This window comes from Fukomys damarensis, unplaced genomic scaffold (assembly GCF_012274545.1).
Source record: "Fukomys damarensis isolate Sample0158 unplaced genomic scaffold, DMR_v1.0_HiC HiC_scaffold_27, whole genome shotgun sequence".
Lineage (NCBI taxonomy): Eukaryota > Metazoa > Chordata > Mammalia > Rodentia > Bathyergidae > Fukomys > Fukomys damarensis.
This window is the reverse complement of record NW_022900939.1, coordinates 35821137-35845230: the sequence shown is the minus strand read 5'-3', so window position 1 is coordinate 35845230 and position 24094 is coordinate 35821137. Positions and strand designations below refer to the sequence as shown.

The following is a 24094-nucleotide window of genomic DNA, read 5'->3' as shown; positions in this document are numbered from 1 at the left end:
TCTAAAGGGGAAGTGGGAAGGGGAGGGAAAAGGAAATAAGGGAAAAGAAAAAATATGAAAAAAGGAAAAATGGAAACAAAGTCTTTCTAAATAGGGCAGGGTGAAGGGGGTGAAGGGAGGGCAGGGGTATGGGAAAAAATGAGAATCAAGACACATCATGTAAAGGTACAAGATCCCAATGATAAGTGTTACTGTATTGTTTGCTTTAAATGTACCAATAAATTTAATGGGAAAAAATTTTTAAAGATAAATAAAACACTGACTGGCTCAGTGGCATTATATGGAAAAAAAAGAATTGGTTCTTTGAAAAGATAAACAGGATTGATACAGTCTTAGCCAACTTATCAAAAGAAGACTCATTAATAAAATTACATATAAAAAAAAACAAAATTAGAACAGACACCACTGAAATCCAGAAGACTAATTAGAAACTACTTTAAAAACTTATATTCTTGATAAATTGGAGAATTCAGAAGATAAATTCCTAGAAACATGGGGCTTATCAAAATTGAGCCAAGACAAATTTTTTTAAAGACCAATAACATTCAATGAAATTAACACAGTAATAAAAAATCTACCAGGAAAAGTCCAGGACTTGATGGATTCACTGCTTAGTTCTACCAGACCTATAGAGAAGAACGAATACCAATGCTCCTGAAAACTTTTCATGCAGTTGGAAGGGCAGGAAAGATTCCAAACCTATTCTATGAAGCTACCATTACCCTAATACCAAAACCAGACAAGAACTCAATGAAAATCTGAAAAAGTAAAGATCAACATCATAGTGCAAAAATTATCAATAAGATCCTGGTAAATACAATTCAACAACACATTAAAAAGATCATTCACTATGACCAGGTTGGTTTCATCCCAAGGATGCAAGGAAAGTTCAACATATATGAATTCATAAATATAATACAGCACATAAAGAAAAATCAAGGATTTAAAAACTCATGATCATCTCAATAGATGCAGGAAAGCCTTCAACAAAATCTAACACACTTTTGTGATTAAAAAGAAAAAACCACAATGAAAAAACATAGAAGAGTTTTACCTCAATCTGTACACGTCATATATGACAAATTCACAGCCCGCATCATACTAAATAGGGAAAAATTTAACATATTTTCTCTGAAATCAGGAATAAGAAAAAAATGTTCCATCTCACCACTGCTATTCAATATAGTACTTGAAATTTTGCGAGAGCAATCAGAAAGAGATAAAAAGTAACTGGGATATGAATAGAAAAAGAAGAAAACAAATTATACCTATTTGCAAATGACATGATTTTTCAAATAAAAGACCTCAAAACACCAGAAAACTTTTAAATCTGATACAAATTCGATGAAGGGGCCAAATACAGAATCAACACACAAAAATCAATAGTCCTCCTATACACCAAAAGTGTGCCCACTGAGAAAGAAATCAGAAGAGCAATTCCATTTGCAATAGCTTCAAAAAAATTAAACATCTGGGAATCAACTGAACCAAAAAGCCAAAGGATGTCTACAGTGAAAATTACATAACATTAAAGAAAGAAGTTGAAGATGTTAGAAAATGGAAAGGCCTCCTTTGTCAATGGATAGGCAGAGGCAACATTGTTAAAATGGTCATATTTTAGAAAGCAATGTACAGATTCAATAAAATTCTCATCAAAATACTAACAATATTCTTCACAGAACAAAAGAATTCCTAAAATTCATATAGAAGGAGGAAAGACTCAGAATGGCCAAAGCAGAGGCATCACAATACTGGATTTCAAGTTATATTACAAAGCTACAGTAACAAAAACATGGCACTGGCAAAGTAACAGTCATGGAGACCAGTACGGTAGAGCACAAGACACAGAAAATACACCTAAAGCCAGCTGATTTTTGGCAAAGAGGCCAAAAACATATGATGATGAAAAGACAGTCTCTTCAACAAATGCTGGGAAAACTGAATACTGACACGCAGAAGACTAAAACTAGATCCTTACCTCTCCCAGTGCTACAAGCAGCTCAAAATGGACCACAGACCTAGATAGAAGACCAGAGAAAGAAACTGCTGGAAGACAACTTAGGGGAAATCCTGGAAGCCATAGGCACAGGCAATAACTTCCTGCCTGAATAAAATACCAACCGCACAGGAAATCATATCAATAATCAACAAATAGGACTACATCAAATGAAAAAGCTTCTTCCCAGCACAGGAAACAATTCATAGAGTGAAGAGACAAACCACAGAATGGGAGAAAATCTTTGATAGTTACTCTTCTGATGGATGATTAATATCTAGACTATAAAAAGAACTCGAACAGATAGCCTCATCAATAAATGGACTATTGATTTGAACAGAGAATTCTCTAAAGAGAAAGTACAAATAGCCAACTTACTGTTCCACATCTTTAGCCATTAGGCAAATGCAAATCAAAATGATATTAAATTTCATCCCACCCCAGTAAGATAGATATAAAGAATACAAAAAACAGTGAATGTTGGGCTGAGGGTTAAGCTTAATGGCTCTGCCACCTGCCTCGCAAGCACAAGGACCTGAGTTTGATCTCCAGTCCAAAAACAAAAACAAACAAACAAAAAAACAACAGCAACAACAACAAATGTTGGTGAGGATGTGGGGTAAAAGCAATCCTACATTTTTGATGGACATGTACAACTGCTATGGTAATCCATATGGAGAATCCTCCAAAACTGAAAATAGTAATACCACTTGATTCAGTTGTACCAGTTCTGGGAGTATTCCTCAAAGAATTGAAGACAGTATTCTGTAGCAATGCATACATACCCATCTTCAAGGAGTGTGATCATAACAGCTGAGCTGTGGGAACAGCCTACCTGCCATCCATCGATGAATGGAGAAGGACAAGCGGTACAGGTGCATATTGGTGTATTCTTCAGCCATAAGGTAAGAATGAACTCCATTATGCAGAAAAATGAATGGAGCTGGAGGCCACCGTGCTGAGCAAAGTAAGTCAGACTCAAAAACTTAAATATCACCTGTTTTCTCTTATATGAGAAACCTATATTTTTAGAATTCTAAAACAAATACGTACATATAAAAATAAATACATAAATGAACAAAGGAGAGACTGAGAGAAAACTAGAAGGTAGACTTAGAAATAGGGAAGGGAAGGGAAGAGAAGGGCCAGGGATTTAGCGCAGCGGTTCGGTAGCCTGCCTTGCAAGCGCAAGGATCCGAGTTCAATCCCCGGTACCAAAAAAAGAAAGAAAGAAAAGAAGGATAGGGGAATAGGATCAGGGATTTAGCGCAGCGGTTCGGTAGCCTGCCTTGCAAGCGCAAGGATCCGAGTTCAATCCCCAGTACCAAAAAAAGAAAGAAAGAAAGAAAAGAAGGATAGGGGAATAGGGAGAAAAGAAAAAGAGGAGCAGAGGGATTGAAAATGATCAAAATGTATATATTTACCAACTCATAAAAATGATCACTGCTCTGTATTACTTTTAGTTTTAGGTTTTTCTTTATCTTCTGGTTTTTTGAGACAGGGTCTCACTGTAGTTCAGGCTGGCCTTGAACTCACTATGTAGCCCAGGCTGGTCTCTCACTGCCTCGGCTCCCCAGTGTTGGGATTACAGGAGTGCACCGCCACACCGGGTGGTTATTCTTTATTACTAACATACACTAATAAAAAAGAGAGACTTATTAGCTAAATCTAATCATTCTCTGGATCGGCAAACTTCAAGGTCTGAGACATTGGGAAGAGTATTTCATTCACAGAGGCTGTTACCCATGATCCACAGGACGAAGAACACAGTGCAAGCATCGTCAGACAGCAGAACCTCCACTCCCCCACCAGCTCTGTCTGCCGTGCAAGGCTCCCAGTGACCCTACAACGCTGTGGTGCTCATGGAAAGCCCTGGAGCCACACATGACCACGGGGCTGAGTGAAGCCCTCTTCCAGGGAAGATACTCTGATACCACTTCTATAACAAAACGTCAGCTCAATCCAGTTTTAAAGTGTACTTTTTTAGGAACTAGGGAGATGGAACCTTTTCCACTGGGTAGGGGAAGTAGAGATGAGTGAAAGAGCGGAGGGAAGAGAGGGAAGGATCCGTAAAAAAGAAAAAACTGAAATGGGTGATGCACACGGACCAACCCCTGCGATGAACGGAATCGTTTTATACAATGAACATGAACTAACAAACATAAATTCAAAATATTTCAAAAATGTTTGGAACTGTGCTCTTTTCTCAGCTTTAGATCTGCTGTGTAGACAGATGTGAGTGTGGTATCTGCCGTGATCATTGCTTTTCCTCCCTGTCCTCCTTTCCATCATGGTAACAGGACGGATGAAGAGCCCACTGAGCACACCGTGCTGCAGCCACCTGCTGCCAACAGCTCAGCTGCCTCCAAACCTTAATTCAAGTCATCATGGCCGCGTGTTACTTACAAAAACAATCCTTAACTGAAGTAGACGATGTCTATACTGTGCTTTCTCGGTTCTGACTGGTGGTTCCAACCTTATCACAGTTTGAATTTACTGTATAAAATTGGGAAACACTTTGTAAAAAGCTGAACCCAGTAAGTATCCTATCATCAGCATTTTGTCTTTCACCTGCCACCAAGACAAGTTCAAGCCCAGCCTGATCAGCCTAGTAATTTAGCGAGACCGTGTCTCAGCATACTGAAATTATAAAGGGCTGGGTATGTAGCTTACTGTGAAGGCCCTGGATTCAACCCCCAATACCAAAAAAAAAAAAATCGAATGATGTAGGCACAAAGATTTGTTTCTTTGTCTTCTGTTCTATCCTGTTGGTCTACTGTTTTTTGTTTTTTGTTTTTGGCAGTGTCTCACTGGCAGTGAATCTCACTGGTTTTGTTACTATGGCTCTGTAGTGTAATTTATAATGAGGTATTATGATATCTCCAGCTTTTATCTTTTTGCTTAAGATTGCTTGTGCTATGTGGGTTCTTTTTTTTACTTCTCTATGAATTTTCTGATTATTTCTTCTAGTCCCATTGAGAATTGTTTTTTATATTTTTATATGGCTCACATTGAATTTGTAGATTACTTCTGATAACATCGCCATTTTAACAATAATCGTTCTGCCAATCTCTGAACAGGGGAGGTCATTTCATTTTCTAATGTCTTTAATTTCTTTCTTCAGTGTTCTGTAATTTTTATTATAGAGCTCCTTCACCTTGGTTATGTTGATTTCTAGATATTTCTTTTCCTTTTAAGCTATTGTTGAGTGGACTTGTTTCCCTAATTTCTCTCTCAAGGGGTTCATTTTTTTTTTTTAACTTTTTGTGTGTTGACTTTGCATCTTGTCCCTTGGATGAATTGGTTTATTAGGTATAAGAGTCTTCTTTTGAAATTTTCAGGGTCTTCTATATAAATGACCATATTGTCCACAAATAGTATTTCTATTTTAATAGTTTAAATTAGCATAATTTAGCCGACCAAAACTTTTGCAAATTCAATTTAGTAAGATAAATTAAAAAGCAAGTTAAAACTATTGCCCATTCTTCTTTACAAAAACATTCAGATACCAGTAGACAAATTATATAGCATAATAAAATGTATCACTAGTATATATTTGAGTGCCAGACACAAATTCTTTAATTTTATTGTCCCCACTGTCCTGAACACCCAAGGTGGAAGTTTGTGCACAGATTCTTCTGCAGTTAAATTATTTTAAAAATGCAGTTCAAAAACAACTGCCAGATCCTAACCACAGTGAAAACAAGTTTCACTGTGCCTACGAGACACTCAGCATCTGTGGTGATCTTATACAGAAAAAGTGTAGAAATCTTCTTAACTGTGCAAATTGAAGGATACTTGGGATCCTGTGCTCCAAAGAAAATGATCTCTTCTCCCAACCTTCACTTTCTGCCCCAGCCCTACCCACCATCAGTATTGATCAGTTTACAGATGTAGAAGAATTTATATGTATAAGTTTGGAATTCAAAAATTAAACTTCCCCTGTCTTCGAGCTAAACCTTGAGTTCTTCAAATGTAAATATTTGAATATTAAAGGGGGTCAGACATTTATCACAACTGAATTTTTCAGTTATAAATTTCCTGAGATTGTTTTAATAGGAAATATTACTAGGTACCTGAGGCATGAAAAAAGAGGAAGAATTCTTCAGAGGGGACTAGAAGATGAACCCAGTCTATCTAATAATTATTCTAATAATTGTTTCATAGTCTGAATAATTCATCTTTTCAAGGCAATAAAATAAGATACTCAAATAATAACAACAAAAAATTGTTCTTGTAGTACACTAGAACTATTTTTGGTGTTACAAAAAATTTAGTATCAACTTATTACTCATAGAATAATAAAGCTTGAAGAATTTTAATTGGTAATAGTCTTGGGATGGCCAGGACGTAGAGACCTCCACCCCAACTGCTCATAGCAGGGTACTTCAAGCAGAACTGCAGAGGGAGATGGTAGATGCCACATCCTGGGAGATGCTGATACGTCCATGGATTTGTGTTTTTAACCTGAGATCCCCTCTTGGTGTTCTACCACTTAGCAAGGTGATGACATAAATGATGATTTACTGTACACTTCAAAAATAGCTAAAAGAGTGATTTTGAGTATTTTAATTACAATTAAATGATGTTTGAGGACACAGATATATTTACCCTAACTTGAACATTATGTAATATATACATGTATACCACATGGTACCCTGTAAAAAGGTACAACATTTTGTGTCAGTTTAAAATCATAAATATCCTTTTTTAACAAAAACACCTTCCCCAGATTACTCCATTAACCACTGCCAAGTACTCCCACTTGGGACCCAGTTGCACACCCAATAAAATGATTTCACAGGGGGCTGAGGGTTTGGCTTAGTGATTCCACTGCCTGCCTTGCAAGTACAAGGGCCTGAGTTCAATCCCTGGTATCCCCCCAAAAAAAACTTTTTTGTTAAATGACTTCACAGGCACAGTGATACGTGATTACTTGTGACTGCTGATTTCCATGCAAAAATGAAAGATCAATTCAATTTTCTGTGACATTTGGTATTCTGAAGCTCAAAAATTAATGTAGTCTATGTTCTTGCTTAATTAGTATTAAAGTAGAAAACAACTTCTAGCAAAATATAAACTAAACAGTCATAATACTATTTCCCTAAACATGTTTCAATAATAATTTATCATAAAATAGTAATGCATGTATATTACAATGATACTTTTTTCTTTCCATGAAAGGAAGCTACACTTCCATTCCACGAGGTCCTTAAATATATAAAAGCATTTTCTAGGACCTGAAGTGGTTTACAGTTATCTGTTCTGAAAGGGGGAGAATTGATAGCATCTTAATATTCTTTCGTTCCTTGGATTGTATGATTAAAATTCTAATGCCTCAGTAATGTCGAAGCAATGTAAATTCTAAAGTCTTGGATAATATCCTAAAAAGCATTCAGAAGAATAAAGTTAAATTTTTGCCTTTGGGACCTTTAGTCAAAAAAGGAAAAACTTATTAAAACCTTTTAACCATGACCCATGTAGAGCCCACCAAACTTGGGTCCCAGAATCCAGAATTTGCTGAGGTTGAAAGTCAGGTTTACATCTTTTTCAAGAATATATTTATATGATCTCTTTAAAATGAATTCAGATTGCACTTAAGATCTGTAAAGGATGCACTACCAGAAAAGGCGTATAAAATTTTGACCATCTAATTTCAACTCCTTTTGTCTTATCCTTGTGTCTGTGATTGCTTCAATTTCCACAGTTGTTACCAAAGTCTCACTTGGGTTCTTCCCTCTCTCTCCCGATGACACACACACCCACGAAACCCTCAATGGCCCCTTGAAGGATACCAAGAAGCCTACAACGTTAGGAAAGGCGGAGTCGCTCCAGCTCTTCACAGGTCTTCTCCGATACTCTCAGCTACCAGGGAGAACAGTAGACTGGGCGCTTGGAGGGCACTCAGGGCTGCACTCCTGTTGTGAGGAAATCGGAGATTGCTCTGCTCGCATTGCCCTGAGGATGGCGGGGGAACAGGTTGAAAACTAGGAGAAGGTGGGGGAAATGACAAGAGGTCATTTCATCACAGGCTCTGGAGGGCAGGGCCCGTCCCTCATTATCTAACAGAAGCTGATGTATGGCAGACACTGGCCAAGCATGAGAACAAATCAATCCAGCAGCCAATAATGCGCCTTCTCCACTGACGTGTCGCCCCAGACTGACAACAAAAGTTTTGTCTCAGTCATACTCAGCATGAATAGGCCAGGTAGGTTTCAAGATGATCAAAATCATCCATGTCGATCTGGGCAAAAATTAAAACTAGGGCAAAGAAGAACACCAGGCACCGCTCAGAGCGAAGAGGGACCAGATGAAAGGGTTGTGAAGGATGTGGTGTTGATGATCAAAACGCGGAAACAGAAACGTGAGCCTTCCCAACAAGCTTGGAGCCCAGACACTCAGTGCTGCGGGAGGAAGATGCCGCCCTCAATACAATTCTCATGCTGGTAGGGCCGGGGCAGCCCGGGGAGGGCAGACTGAAGAACCAGAGTGTGGTTCTTCCCATCCTGCACTGTGCCCTGGCCTGTGCGGGGTCCCCCTGCCCACCCTCCTTCCTCCTCCCTCCACGGCACAGCCAGTGGCAAGGCAAGAGCACAAAGTCCAGCCTCAGCCCCTCTGCGTGAGACATCACTGTCTGCTGTGCACTCCGGATGGCTGCAGGCTCGGTTACTCTATTGCTGTGAAAAGGAGAATACACGTATTGTGCTTTTCTTTCTTTCTTTCTTTCTTTTTTCCGGTACCGGGGACTGAACTCTGGTCCTTGCACTTGCAAGGCAGGCCACCGAACCGCTGAGCTAAATCCTCGGCCCCGTACTGCATTTTTCTGAAAATCCTCCCTCGTCAACATTGCAAGTAATGTTAGGGAAAAAACAAAAACATTGACTCTGATTCAATGTAGACTTACTCTAACATTTCCGAAATGGATTGTCTGACTTCTCTTTTCTCACCTCCCCTGCGTTCCGTCTCCTTCAGAATCTAAGATGGGTCCATCCCTCCACATAAATATCCCCAAATATGGCATTTGGCCTTCAGCACATCCTCCTCTCAGCACCCTCTTTGCCATCTGCACCTATCACTTTGACTTTCATTCAGGAAGCAGTTTATCAAGACCCACTGATGTGCCAGAAGTGGGGTTAGGCACCGAAGAGCCCTGGATGAGCAGAACGCAGTTCCTGCCTGAGGAATTCATGATGCCGTTGAACATAATCACCGCTAACGAAGCACCTCAGCGCTCAGATTGAAGACGGCAGGTGCGTAGACCAGGACAGAAGGCTAAGCCGGGACAGGCCGCAGAAGGTCCATCCTTAGTCCTGTGCATTCAGAGCTCTGTGCATAAAGGGCACCATGGCCTTTGTTTTGGGAGATTCCAGGAAGCATGAAAATTACGTGAGGCAACAGAGTTTGCAATTGAAAAGGAGACCGCAATTGAGTGTGTGATTGGGAACCCCGAGGGCCTCGATGTTCGTCAGTGCCACAGGAGTTCCAAGGAGGCGATGAAGCCAGGGCCTGGACAGTCATAGGAAATGTTATTTTAGATGAACTGTGGAATATTGGTAAGATGTAAGGGGAGCATGAGAGAGAGAGAGAGAGAGAGAGAGAGAGAGAGAGAGAGAGAGAGAGAATGTGTGTGTACTGGTGCTGGAGAGCATCTCACTGAGGTGCTAACGCAAGTATTTGATGCCTGGCACCCTGGTAATCGGGGCTGAGAAGAGTGAGACTGAATTTGTTCAAACAGATTGGAATAAGATCAGGGAGAGCCATAAATATCCAGGAAGAGTTTAAGGCTTGCCCCATAGATAACAGGGCATCTGCTGGGGGGAAACATGAAAACCTAATCTACTTTTTTCTGCAGGAAGTTTATGAAACAGCGCAATGCCTCACACAGGGGCTGGGACTGAGGGATGGACGGAGAAAGAGGAATGTTGACCACAGGCCCTAAAGTTTAGACATGAGGGATAAGTTTGAGCGATTTACTGAACAGAACACTGACTGTAATCAAGTTTTTTAATACAAACAATGAAAATATTGGGTGGCTGAGAGTAACTTCTCAGTAACACACTTTAAAAATGTACCTCAGTGCTTCGTGGGAACTCCCAATGCCAGCACTGTGCTATACCCATGCAGATGTTCAATGGGTCTTTTTTGAATTAATGAAAGAAATCTTTTAAACAAACATCAGTAGGCTGCTAAGTGTGGATCCACAACCTTCAGACACCTCCCTAAATTTGGGAACCATGTTGTCCACGCCTATGAAAGCAGTGACAAGAGGAAATATGCCTGCCCCACGCAGCTGTTCTCTGATCTTCGTGGCACTTTCCCCTGGTCCACTCTCTCGTTCAGCTTCTTGAGCATTAATGCACTATAAAAGACTATGCACATAGCCAGAGACTCGTTCAGTGTTCTGCAGACACATTTCTTACTTTTGGGGGAAAGTCGTACATAGCCCAGTATCATCTGAGTACCCAAGGCTGAACATCTGTCAAACCGAACGTTTGCAACCCAGTTCCACACTTTGCTTCCTCTTGAGAACCCATTTGAGTTCAGAGCCACGAGGCCTCTGCCCAGGTGAAAAGTGGGACCACGGGTCCTCTGTGATGCGGGCTGAACCCACATCGTTGTAACAGCACTTCAGTTCTCAGCCACATGTGTTCAAGGGTGGTCCGATGCCACCATTCCCTCTGAGAGAAATGTCAACCTCTCTCTTGGCTTCATAAAGCTCACTAACTCACTGCAATGTGAAATTCAAGTACAAATGTTCTCATTAAATCAGTCTAGACTCTTCTCTCAAAAGGATTATAGGGCTGGGGAGTTAGCTCAGGGGTTCTGTCACCTGCCTTGCAAGCACAAGCCTGGATCCCCAGTACCAAAAAAATAAATAAAAATTAAGAAAAAGGATTATATTAAATAATACCTCAGCTTTGTGTAATCCAGTCTTCATCAAAGGGTACCAGTAAAGTCACTGTGTAACATAGCACAACCCCAATGACACAGCATTTACCAGCAACACATTTACATGCACACGTACGTACGTATGTACGTGTGTATGTATGGGGTGAGGGCAGGAGTCTATATGAGTGTTTGTGAATTTTTGCATGAAAATCCCTCAGTTATAAAATGACCATGCTCCCAAGCACTCTGAATTGTTAACTCCCTGGGACTGGGTGCCTTGTCTCTCACTGCAGTTCAGAGACTATTTCTAATTAATAGGATTTTTGTTCTAAGAGCACTTGAGCCTGCATGGTCCACTTTTTGATACAATATCCATGCATGTTATACAATACTGCCATTTGTTGGTAGCTTACATGAACAAACAACCCTTTGCTTTTTGAACTCAGGACAGAGAAACAGACTTCACCGCGGTTGCCCAGAGCCCACAGGAGCAGGAGGTGGAGCTCACCATCTCCCTGCCAAACCAGAGGTTCGAGGCAGAGCCTCAGGTCTTCCTCTTTCCAGGGCCTGGCTGGAAAGTCATGGCTGCAGGTGAGTGGATGCAGCCAGCACGATATACATCCTTTTGGCTAATAGTTCCAACCTCCTGTGACTGGGCAACCATTTGCAATTGTTAAAGAGAAAGCCAACACTACAATGGGTCCCAAAATGTTAGGACAAAGTGTCCATTCCAGCTTGTCCATTCTTAAACGTCCTTTGCATTTAGATTTTCTTTATTAGTAAGTGATAAATCTCATATAACTGAAAGCCATGCTTAGGACAAAGTGTCCATTCCAGCTTGTCCATTCTTAAACGTCCTTTGCATTTAGATTTTCTTTAACTATTAGTAAGTGATAAATCTCATATAACTGAAAGCCATGTGTATTCTATATGTCTAAATAATCACTACGTGACACATCTGTGAGTATATACTTTTCCCAAAATCCACTGAGGTCATACATTAAACACGGTCCGCTTTTACATGTCGATAAAGGGAGTTAAAATTTTAAAAGAATAGCATAAAGTCAGAAGAACACATAGGCACCAACTACAGAATATGGGTTGAAATGTGAATTTTAAATTCATAGTGCTTTGGCTCTACATAATATTTCCACTTTTGCAGTGTGATACAATGAAAAGACATGACATTTTCATGGTGATAAATGGAAGGCAATTACATTGTTCATGTCATGCATTACTCAACAAAGGAGTTTTCCCATGATCTCCATCCATCATCATACCTGTGTGTCTTAGATGAATACAAATGTTCTTTAATTCAAGATAAATCCAACTCCTGCACTCAGGGTAGCATCGACGTGCTGTGATGAGACCCCTCCCTTCCTTTTCAGTCTTGTCTTACATCTATTCCTTTCCATTCTTCACCCTGGCACTTTAGCTTGCAAAAATACAAACTATTTGTAAATTGTCCTCACTTTCCATGTGCTGCCTCCTCCATTAGAATGTCTCTCCCTACATCTCATTCTGGGGAGGTCGTCGCATGAAGCTCCCGCTACTCAGTCTGGGCTCACCAGTCCCTGGTGGCACTGCAGACCACATAACCCCCGGGCCCTCAGATGTGTGGTTTCCTGGCCTCTCCTTTTCTGTCTGGATACCGTCTCTGGGTGCACCACCCTCAGCCCTGAGAACTACAAGCTTCCCTCTGAGAGGAAAACTGCCTCATCTCAGAAGCCCAATACAAGGGGCAACGGTAATTGCTACAAATGCAACTGAGAAGTGGAGCCTCGTGATATTTGTAAGCATGAGCCACATGCCCTGTAGCCTGGGGCTGTGTGAACCTTCTCAGCATGACCAGGGGACAAGAGTGACTGCTTCTCACTCGGGTGGAGAATTCTTTACTCACCTCCTCTCCTGGGGATAAGAGATATGGGTAAACATTCTGAACCTCCAGCTCCTCCCCACACCAACTTGCAGTCCATACATATAAAGCATCATTTCTACAAACTTCAAAGAGAAAGATTCGGCATTTAGTGTTTATGAGCCATGCGAGTACATAGACATGGATTGTTAAGCAAAATGAATTCAAGAATAGTTCGTTAACTTTTCCAAGTGTTCTTTGAGACATTCTTTGCAATAAGTCCTTAATATAGTCAAAATTAGGTAAGTAGCCACAGACTCTTCCCTGGCCTGTTGTTAATTTTCTAAGCACCTAACACGATGGAAATACATCGGAATGTTTTAAAAATTCAACTTTTAGTTCCTTTTTCTGCCAAGAATTAGCCGTGAGGATATCTTATTTTCTCTAGCCTTAGTTTCCTCACTTAGGAATTAGGAAAGATGACTTCAAAATCCCTTTCCAAGTCTAACGTTCTCACAGCTATGTAAAGGAACAGCAGGCCAGTACTGTTGTTAAGACTGTGTATTAACTAATTTAATTTTCACCCAATGCTATAAGTAATACTATTTTCCTTCTTACAAGTGGAGAAACTGAGGTACAAGCAGACTAATTAGTATCCCAAATGATGACACACAATCTGGCAAGCCAAGATTGCAATCCAGGCAAACCAGCATAAAATCTTAATCTTAATAAGTCTTAATCTTAATAACTATGCTGTGCTCCCTGTTCTCCTCCATGTATTTACTGGGAAAGCACTAGTTATAATCACCTGGGTCTGCCCCATCTATCCTCTGTGGAACTTAATAGGCATAGGGGAGTGTGCTTTCCCCATCCCATTTCAAAGACCCCTAGCATTATCCTGCCGGCTGCCTTTTCACAGTCACTTTCTCCAAGGCAGAGCCCCCTGACCCAGTCCTGCTCCTGAGCAGGACCACTGAGACCTACATCAGTATCCAAGCAGCCCAGTGTCTTCATTAGCACAACCATCCAGGCATGATCAGGAATTGACAGACAGTATTTGAAGCAATTTAATTTCCACAATAAAATTAATGAGCAATTTAATACAAATGTCAGAAGGAATAATGTACTTGTTGTCTGAATGCTTTCTCCTGTGCAAACATTCCTGGGAACTCAACACAGCTGCCTTTTTATAGCCCTGCTAACATGTATTCAGGCAGAATCAGGGAGACTCCTGTGCATTTAGCATTATTAATAAGGTTAACTGGGCACTTAATTAGCAATTTAGTAGTTAGTGTTGTATGATTAGGAGATCCCCCAGAAGATTATGTAGCAGAATTAATGGAAGGCTTTTGTCATCTTCTCCCTCAACCCTCTATCTACTCCCTCCTAAGAGGAGCTGATTCTCAGTCAATCACAGAAAGGTTAGTAAAGAGTACGCGGGCACAAACAGTAAATCCCTTTCACCAGAGCTGCTGCTGTGGAGCACTCCAGGACGGGGTGAGGGTTGGGGTACAGCCCTGATCCCCCACCCATGCGGCTGCCACAACCTCTATGGAGGCAGCGCTCTGCCTGCCTGACTGCTTCCACGTGGACAACAGACCCTGGAAAAGGGATGATTCTGAATCTAAATCACCTGCTCATACTCTGCAGTTCACACTTAAGCCTTCAGCCCCTGAGCTTCTACTTGAACAGCCGGAAGCTTCCCTGTGGCCCACTCCTGCTCACCACCGGAAGCCAAGCAGACCGGAAGCCAAGCAGACCGGAAGCACATGCACAGCTCAGGCCTGCCTGCTGACCTCTTGGTCCTTCACTGTGAAGCTCATGACAGGATCAGGGCAGAGACGCAGAAACGCATTAGCAACCCTCATCCTGCCCTCTCCATTCATTTTTTTAAAAGACTTACTGGAGGTGGGCACGGCCCTGGTCAGGTTCCATAGTGTGTGGCCACTGGGGCAGTAAGAGGAAACTGAGCTCTCACAGAACAAGTCATCCCAGGGAAGAGGCAGAGAATGAGGCCATCAGGAGCACAATATTCCTGACTGCCAGATGTGAACCAGGCGCTCCTTACTTCTTAGTGATTCCTTCCAGCAACCCTCCGGCATAGGCATTGTTATCCCACTTGGCTGAGGAGACAAAGACCCGGAGGCATGAAGCGATGAACTCCGTCTTGCAGCTAGAAAGCCGTGGAACCAATATTGAAACCAGGCCTACACGACTATCTCCTTATCACTGACGCTAAACTACCTTCACCCCTGCAGTTCCTGCATGCTCAGGAAATGAAAACTATTTTTAATATCGGCACAAGGAAATATAATTAGAAAGTAAATCATTCTGGTTGGGAAAAAATTCCACACTGCTGTCCAAGGCCCAATATAAGCGATTTGGGGATTATCGGTGCTCTGGGCCTTGGCACCAGCAATGTAGTCAGCAAGATTTTTAGATGCAGTGACAACGCGGAGGCACGTTGATAAGCTTAGAGAATAAAGAGATGCACTCAACTCAGACAGTATTTGCTGAGTTCCTACTATATGAATCACAGACTGCTGGATCATAAGGGCAGGGAGAGAAAGACGAATAAACAGGTCATGCTTCCCTGCACCAAGGACCGTGTTCTTAGTGAAGGAAACTCACGAGCCCTTCACAGATCTTTGTGCAGTATCCTGTAACAAGAGCTAGAGTAGCCAAGAAGAAACAATTGCACCAGAAGCTAGAGCTGAACAAAATGCTTTCTGTGGTAGACAAGATGTTCCGGCAGCCTTAGGAAGTGGGTGTGGCCAAGGGAAGTTGTTGGGGGGGGATGGGCACAGGTGTCACATCTTGGGCTAAGGGGCCGGGAAGTGCAGATTGTGTGTGGGTGGGAGGGGGTCGGTTCAGTGTCACTAAAGGACACCATTGGCCAAGGGGATAGTAGCGGCAGGAAGAGCAAACGTCAGGGCAGCAGATGAGGGGGGTGCAACTCAGGAAGGTCTTGAATGCCCTTTTAAAGAACTAGATCTTGATAAACAGATCAAGGGATTTTTAATGGTGGAACAACAGACATAGAATGATTAATTTAGAGGGAAAAGAAACATTTCTCTTCCTCCTCCACCAACACCACACCCAAAGACTCATTTCAGCAGTGCGAGAGACAAGATAATGAAGATGAACCAACCATGGAAATAACAGAATGTGGTAGAGGCAGAAGACTTCGTGGGGTTCCAGCAAAGAATTGGTGGCTGTTTTTGAGGCTCCTAGAGAGGAAGTATTTGGGAATGCTTCACCCCTACCGCAAAGACCATAGGTGCTCCTGTCCTTGACTAGGTCAGAGAGGCCAGGAGGAAAGGCCAATTTGGGGGGAAGAGAATGACCCTGGCTTGGGCAGGAAAATGGCGGCCTTTGCACGGAGAATTCAGGGCTCTATGTCAGGTGATCACTAAAGCCATGGAGGGAGATGGAACTGTTCTAAGGAGAGGAACGGGTGAGAGGACAGAGGGACGGGTGGACAGAGCCCAGCTCTTGCTCACCTTTTTCCCTCTTCCCCTATGCTCAGGCTTCACTACTAAGTGGCTCTTCCCTCCCGGTGGTCCTTCCGGCTCCCAGCCCTCCTACAGGAAAGCTAGATGGGGCAGCGCTGGTCTTCAGAGGTGGGGAAGGAGGAGGAGGCGAGGAGATGGAGCAGAAAGCTGCCAACTCCTTATGTTTAGACAGTAAGGACACGAATAGGATGGATCAAAGAAGACTGAGAGAATAGTGAGAGATGGGAGAGGAGCCAGGAAGGAGCAGGACTCTGTGAGTGAGGAATGGAAAATACTGCTGGATTTGGGGAAAGGCAAGAAACAGTGACCTAGAAAGAATCCTCCATCCTGGGGAGCCCAGGGCAGAAACAAGGCTGGGGTGGGTTGGGAAGTCGCTGGGTGTAGCACTTGCAAGATATTTCCACAACAGACCTCATTAATAGGGGCAGTTTTTAAAATGCAAGGTCTTAGATATTTCCACAACAGACCTCATTAATAGGGGCAATTTTTAAAAACTGCAAGGTCTAGCCAAGTCTAAGAACAAATCCAGTCCATTAGATTAGAATCTCTTCCTGCCATTTTATTTAGGTACAGAAGCCATATTGAATGCATGAATGCCTTTCTAGTGTAGATATTTTCCAAAACATATAACTCCATTCAACAAAATTATACTTATAATCATAAAATAGCATACTGCTCTGCACAAGGGAACACTCTGTGGTCAAATAAAGTTTCCACTAAATGCCATCTTAAAATTATGTCATATTTCATGTAAAGTATGCATTGCATCAGGTCAGAGTCACCCAATTATGGCTTCTAAATAAATAGCAAAATACTTTTCTCTGGGTTTCAGAAATAACTGAGAACAGAAGAGTTTGACCTCTTTCATTGTTTCATATTTTCCATCTTCCTTTTTCCCCTAACTCATCAAAAGTATTTAGGCTTTTTTGGTTAGATAAGATCTGACCCAGTAGAACCAAAGACTGTTTCATAAATTTATTTTTCTCTGCAGATACAAAAAGTATTTAAGAAACTTCCAGGATTCAAAGAACTCCGTGTGTTAGGATTTAGGTAAGTAAAAGAATCAGACTCTTCTCAATTTTTAAATTACTTTCTTCCTCTCCTCTTTTAAAAGCAATGTCATGAGGATTATAAGGTCCGTTTTTCCTCAGTTGTTTAGCTCTGCCAAGTCCTGAAGGGCTGAATACATTTCAGATAAAGAAACTCTAATTAGAACATGACTCTGGGTGATTTTAAGGGGATACTCAGGAGCTGTACCGTTCCTTGTGGGAGTCAGAAATAATGCCCTCGGCAGAGAGCTTGTCTGCTGTCCTTGCCAGTGTTATTTTGACCAATCTCGTAGAAAAACACAAGAGTGACCAAAGAAGTAGCAATTAATTGCCTTGGTGTTGTATTGCCTGGTTTCCTATCAAAGGCTAAATATCATGACCATATTAACTAATTATATTACCCAAGGCAGACAGGTGAACCTAATAAAGAGTAGTTCTTATGGGGAGAGTAGGGCTGAAGGAATGGGGTGGATAGGGATAGAAGGGAGACATCTACAAATACACCTTTGATATTATTTTAATCTGAATCACAGTGATGTATGACCTTTCAAAATTATTAAATGAAAAGTTTAAATAAAAGAAATGAAATCATAAAACCACGTCACACGAAAGCAGGGCGAGACCATTTTCAGGGCTTTGGCACGAGAGGACCTGTGACCATTAGCATCCCAATGCTTGGGTCTGAGCAAAAGTTTTACATCTTTTTAGGTTCTCATCCTAAACATTTAGAGGCAGGTCATAAAATGCTACTTGTTGACGATATGCCAAAGGTAAGCACAAGCACTGCTGGAGCAGGAAGACTTGGGAACCAGGAATAAGGTGTGGCCTGGGGAGAGCGGGCCACCCAAGCCCTGCCTGCTCCTGTCATCTCACAGCAAGGAGGTGCCAGAGAGAGAGTGAAGTAGCTGGAGCAGGGAGAGGGCACAGGTGCCAGCCCCCTCTGACAGATGTGCCTCCGAGGGAAGCAACCCTGCGCAGTGGACATTATGAAAGATGTAAGTCTTAATATGCACCAAAGCAAACTTGTTTCTCTTCATTTCAAGATGCCATTCTGCAGTATTCTATGTGAAATCAGATGGATTAGAAGACAATAAGAGGTGATTGATAGGAAAAAATTTTGCATAGATGGCAAGGTCTTCTGAATAAATCACTGCCATTGAACAAATTTTAATTTAAACCTGAAGGAAATGATGGGAAAAGTTCGGAGACGGATCAAATGCATATTATCACCTCCTTTCAATAAACGAGAAACTAATTTTAAAAATCTCTTTCAGAAGAAAACCAAAATGTTAGTTGATGAAATTTTCTAACATGAAACTTTTGGAGTTATATCCCTAAAAGATGAATTTTTCCCATGTTTATTTTTGTAAGGTTTTATACTTATTTCTGCCAAGGATGCTTATAAAGTAAGTTTGATCACATTTCCCCAATGGTTTTCATTGTGTCATGAGAACTTTAGTCCCCCAGAAAATAGGCTGGTCCCTGAGTACAACAAATGATTTGCTTTTGAGCAGGAAAAACATTTGGTCATTAAGAGCAACACTCAGGATATTGTAAAGCAAACTTCCTGTGAAGGAAATTTCCTTCTTGTTGGGCCAGATTTCTGTAGAAGACTGACATCCCCGTGAGTCTGTTGGTCTTGTCCTGTCTTCCCTGCAGGTCATTTGTAAAATAAAATAATAATTTAAAGTTTCACAAGTACTTCAATATCAATTCTCTCAACACAAGAGCTAGGATATCTATTAGTAAGAATGAGCAGTAACAGTGCTTTGCCTCTTACAGAGAATGTGGGAAACTACTAACGATCAATTTAGTTGGAGCGCGTGCCCTTTCAAAGATATGAGCAATTTCCATAGCAGCTTCGTTTGTAATAGCCAAGAAGAGAAAAACATCAAAGTATCCATCAATAGGGCAATCCAGAATTGTAGTGTCTTCTCAGTCTAGACTCCTTCTCAACCAAGGAAGTTTCGGAACACACAGCATGATATCTCTCGCAATAACTATGTGGAGTGAAAGAAATTACTGTGGAGTGAAAAGTGCACTCTTTCACTTATACTAAATTCTAGAAAATGCAAACTAATCTGGAAAAACAGGTCAATAATTGCTTAAAAGAAGATGATCCAGAGAGGGGTGGAAGTTCCTGGGGTTCCCCAAGGGGCAGGATAAAGCTCTGGGGGGTGAATATACCCTGTCTTGATTGCAAAAATGGATTCGTAAGTGTGTCATCAGGCCGCGTGCCTCTACTATGTCCTGTTTGTGTAATTATACCTTCTCCGAATAATTTTTTAAATTAGCAGGACTAGGCACCTACCCCAGGCTACCTAGCCTCTCTTCTAAGCTTCATAGATTATAAACTATTGCTGAAAATAAGCAAGAGGCAGGCCCTGGATCGATGTCTGGTTGGTAAAAGGGAGTAACACTAGTTACAATGACGAGACCCTCCCTGGCCTTTGCAGACAGGAAGGGGGTAGCGTGTCTGTGTCACATGCATGTCAGTCATGTTACATCAGAGACGGAACATTAGGCCACCTGAGAGACCAGCAGCACTAATCCTGTCACATGGGTAAAGTGTGGTCAGCAACTACCATGTGAATGTATGGAGAGAAATCTGAACGAAGTTTATACAGTAAGCGCATACATACGGCCAGGCGATGTCCATCAGCCCAGGGACCAAAGGGCCTTTTCTCAGGAAACAAGCAGGTCGTTTCTGGAAAATGAGCTTAGGCCTGAGGGCAGGCAGTCCAGGACTGGAATCTTACATCTGTCATTTTCCAAGACAGCTCTTTCCAAAAGCCCTCTCCCTTTCCCTCTCCCTCTCCCCCCGCACCATTCCCAGGTCTGTGGAGTTTGTGTTCTTGAAATGATTACACAGGGATATGTGCAAAGTGCATAGTGCTCTCCGCCCTCTGAGGGAGCGGGGTTTTCTCCCAAGCTGTCCCGCATGGTAAATGTGACCAAGTCCTCGAAATACTGATTAAAGCAATTAAAAAAAAATAGTCAGTGAAACACTCATTCTAGGCACCAGTCTCCAATAAATTGCCTACAGGCATAAGCCAGTCTTTAAGTGCCATTCCAGGGGTGAAAATACAATACAAAAATGTAAATACAGAAATGCAAGAATACTCTCCAATCTTCCTGGCTACAGCACCACCCAAAACATGAGCTGTATGGGATGCGTTTGCAGCCTTTTTAAGGATATGGTGAAATCAATCAGTTTAGGAAGAAGACCATAAATATATATGAATCTTTGAACTAAGACTAAACATCACGTGTCATGTACATCCTGAGATTCGTAAGGCCCTCAGAATTTCCATCCAAATTCTGATGGCGGCCTGTGTTTTCTTCAAAACTCTGGACGAACATAAGAGATGATGATTCAAACAGAGGTTTTTTGGTAGATGAAGTGACTCAATGACTGTTCCAATAAATGCCACACAAAGTCTTTCTCCCTTGCATGTTTCCGTTGTGTGTGATGCAATGAAGACCAAGGAAAGAAAGAGATGGGTAATTTGGACTTTTGTTTATTTTTGAAATACAGCATGTTTTCCTCCAGAAATTTATATGCTGATTTTGTACAAATAATTTTTACATTTAATGTCTGGATAAGCCAATGAGTTCTTCATGGTTTCTTATTTAATTGGAAGTAATTGGTTACTCAGTAATGAGAAAAACTCCCCATTCAAAAGTCACTGTGAGAGAAGCAGATAAACATTGACTTGACGATTCTATAAAGTTCAATATCTGATTAGCAAAAAGCGTGAAGACATGTTTCTATGACCCAAGCATATTTCATTATTTCTTAAATGCTCTTTGTAATGGGAGGCCGTCTGACTGTTTCTCATTCATGCTTCCAACCTAAGCCTGCAATGAAGCAGAGACCAAGGTGCTCCTGATTCCCAGGTCATCTGTCTGAACTGGGAAAGGGCCCACTGTACCTTGGCAAGCTCTGTTAAAAGAATCCAGCTCTCGCTCCTGTAACTGACTAGTGAAATAATGAACTGTAGATTCTGACTGATGGTGTGCTCTGAAGAGCTGCCGAGAATACACATTATCACTTCCTGGGGCCTTTACATCACTTCTGCACCCCTCTGTGCAGATGTATGGCATGAACCAAAGGTAAAATCTGGTTCTTTTTAGGACAGAGCTATAGAGAATCATTTTCATTTTCCTATGCAAAACTGACAATAAATGCAGTTAATCACGGACTACCTTCCTTCCTCTTTTCTCACATCTCCCTTCTGTTACCTCTTCCTCCTAATTATTTTATTGAGATGGGTTTTTTTATTTTAAAAATACTTTATGGGAAAAGTAGTTGAAAAACGGCCTTAAGAACTGAAGTTTGACTTGGTTATAGCATGCATTGCCTGCTGTTCCACACTACATACTCTCACTGCTTTTTCATAGACCTTCATAAAGGAAGCTGTGGGTACAGAAAGGGACAATTCATGCTTCTTCCTGATTGGCACGGCCTCATTTTTAAGACTTCCAAAATGTTGGTCAAAGTACATTGGACAATTAACACTTTTTCTAAAAGACCTAAAGTAAAAAAAAAAAAAAAAAAATCTATGGATTCACTTCATAATCTTTCTTCAAGCTAGACTTAACACCTCTGCTCAAATTCTATTTCAGAACTAAAATGTATGTCAGTTCTTTTTCCACACTTCAGTTTTCTGGTAAACACTGGAATGTTTTGAGAGGGATGTTCCTTAAGGGCCCATCAGAAAAGAGGCTGAAACTGTGCTGAATATAGTAATAATAATAATATAGCAATATAGTAATTCTCACAAGCAGACTGTAACAAGGCTTTCGGTGGAATTTGTGTTCCTCTGTCTGCAGATCCAGATCCACAGAGATGAGACTTGTGGCTTCTTTAAGAGAGATGATGCAGAAGCAAAAAGCCCCACAAGTTACCTCCTAGCTCTTGATTCCAACAAAACTGAAAGTGAAGTTGTCCATCGGTGAACAATGCAGGAAGGCAAGCAACCAGAATTCGCTCTTACAGCTACGGACTTCAGAAAGCTGATCAAAAGAATTCTAGAGGAAGAACAGACTTTGGATGTGGGGACCGTTCGATTCCCTGATGGTTGGTGATTTCATAGCTCCACATTTACCCAAATTCTGAAAAGAGAGGCTAGGAAGTATGAACATCTCGTGGAAACTGTCATTTGAATTTAGGCTCTGTAAAACCAATTGCTACTGTGACAGGTACATCAAATATGGTACCATATCTGTCTATCCTCACTCCTTCTTGCATCTTATTCAGTGAGTCTTCGGTGACTATTTTGTACCAAAAGTACTTCTGGGAGAATCCAAGTTTTTCACTTCACTCTAATTCAACCATGGTCAGCCAACATAGCTTTTGGAGAAGAACCCATGGATACTTCCATTCCCCTGGCATAACCTACCCTGAGCTCCTCATGTAGGAAATTGGTCGGTTTCTAGCAGGATGACTAATCAAATTGGAATCATTTAAGGACAATTTGATAAAGATGCGATTTATAAAAGGTTAGCGTACCCAAAGGAATAGAAGAGTTCCCTAGGGCTAAAAGCAGCAAGACCTCGTTACTACCTCCAAACTTGAAGGGTTGCCTAATGATCCAACCTAGCCCTAAGACAAATAAGCAAGGAACCACTGATACAGTCTATACACATCAACCTCCAGAAACAGAATTTAACTGAGGCAGGAGAGGAGAATGGGTCTAAAGAGATTAACAAGATAATCAGACATATTCAGGATCTTTGAAAGGAAACTGGAGGCACTCGGCAGCCTAGAGGTGCCCAGGGTAATGGCTGAACAGTGGAAATGTCATCTTAGCACAAACTTATTCTTTGCCAGTTCTGCTTTTCTGGTTTAGAGATACAGACTCTTAACACTGGAAAACTTCACAAAGGTCCCTTGGGACAAGGCACAGGGCAAGAAGAGCTCCAAGTTCAGGGAAGGGAGCCTTCAGCCTCATCTCAGAGACTGTCTTACACTCTGGTTTGTCTCTTTCTTGAGGCTTCTAGGGTATTCTGAGAAGTAGACTTTAGGATAGAAGTAAAATTGTGCAAATACTCTTTAATTCCCATACTGAACACTAATTTGGTTACAAGGAAGTAACTCCCAACCTGCTAGATGTGCCAAATTCATGTCTCGTGACTCCAGGGACACGGGAGGTTAAGAGTAGGGAAAGTTTATTAAGAGAAAGCCCGTGAGAGGAAGTGTCCCAAAAGTGGGTTGTTACTGAGACTCTTTATGTAGAGATTTTTATAGAGTAAACTCATATCACAGATTACCATGGGTCAAGCTACAATCAACCTATAGGCGGTGCAAGCAGTCACTTAGCTGGTATTGATCTAATAGAAATACAAGGTATACAGCAAGGGTGCATAGCACCGAGAACAAAGGCATGTCTAGAGGGAGGAGTGAGGGGCAAACAATTATCATGATCAGTCGGCACGTTTGATAAGTTGTTTCTGCTTACTATGTTGCTTAGGCTTATTGGACCAGGTGGTGCTAATTACAGCACAGTTTCGAGCCATTGTTTCTTTCTGAGGAGACTCACAGGCTTAGCCATTGTGTCTCCATCTTGGGCCTAATCTCTATCAATTCAGCCTGCGACCACAGGCCTTGTCTGCTTCATCTCTGTGCAGACTCTGTCTTGGGCCCAGGCCCTTTCTGACTGCCTGCCCACCTCTACCTAATTTAGCTACCTGAAATGATTTCTTTCTTCAATGGCTTCATCATATTTTTGTTCCCACTGGACCAGCTGGTCCATAACTATAAGGGTTAAACTGAAATTCTTAAAAA

General features: G+C 41.5%; 1 protein-coding gene across 1 annotated transcript in view; it reads left to right on the top strand.

Annotated features, from left to right (window-relative positions):
- The window catches only part of Impg1 (interphotoreceptor matrix proteoglycan 1), a 109721-nt gene that overhangs the window by 16839 nt on the left and 68788 nt on the right, over positions 1 to 24094 (top strand). The window contains 8 exon segments of the mRNA XM_010617915.2: positions 2926 to 2963; positions 7704 to 7975; positions 11332 to 11426; positions 11428 to 11476; positions 17247 to 17305; positions 20788 to 20808; positions 22141 to 22169; positions 22172 to 22387. Coding sequence (XP_010616217.2) covers positions 2926 to 2963; positions 7704 to 7975; positions 11332 to 11426; positions 11428 to 11476; positions 17247 to 17305; positions 20788 to 20808; positions 22141 to 22169; positions 22172 to 22387 — 779 coding nt within the window.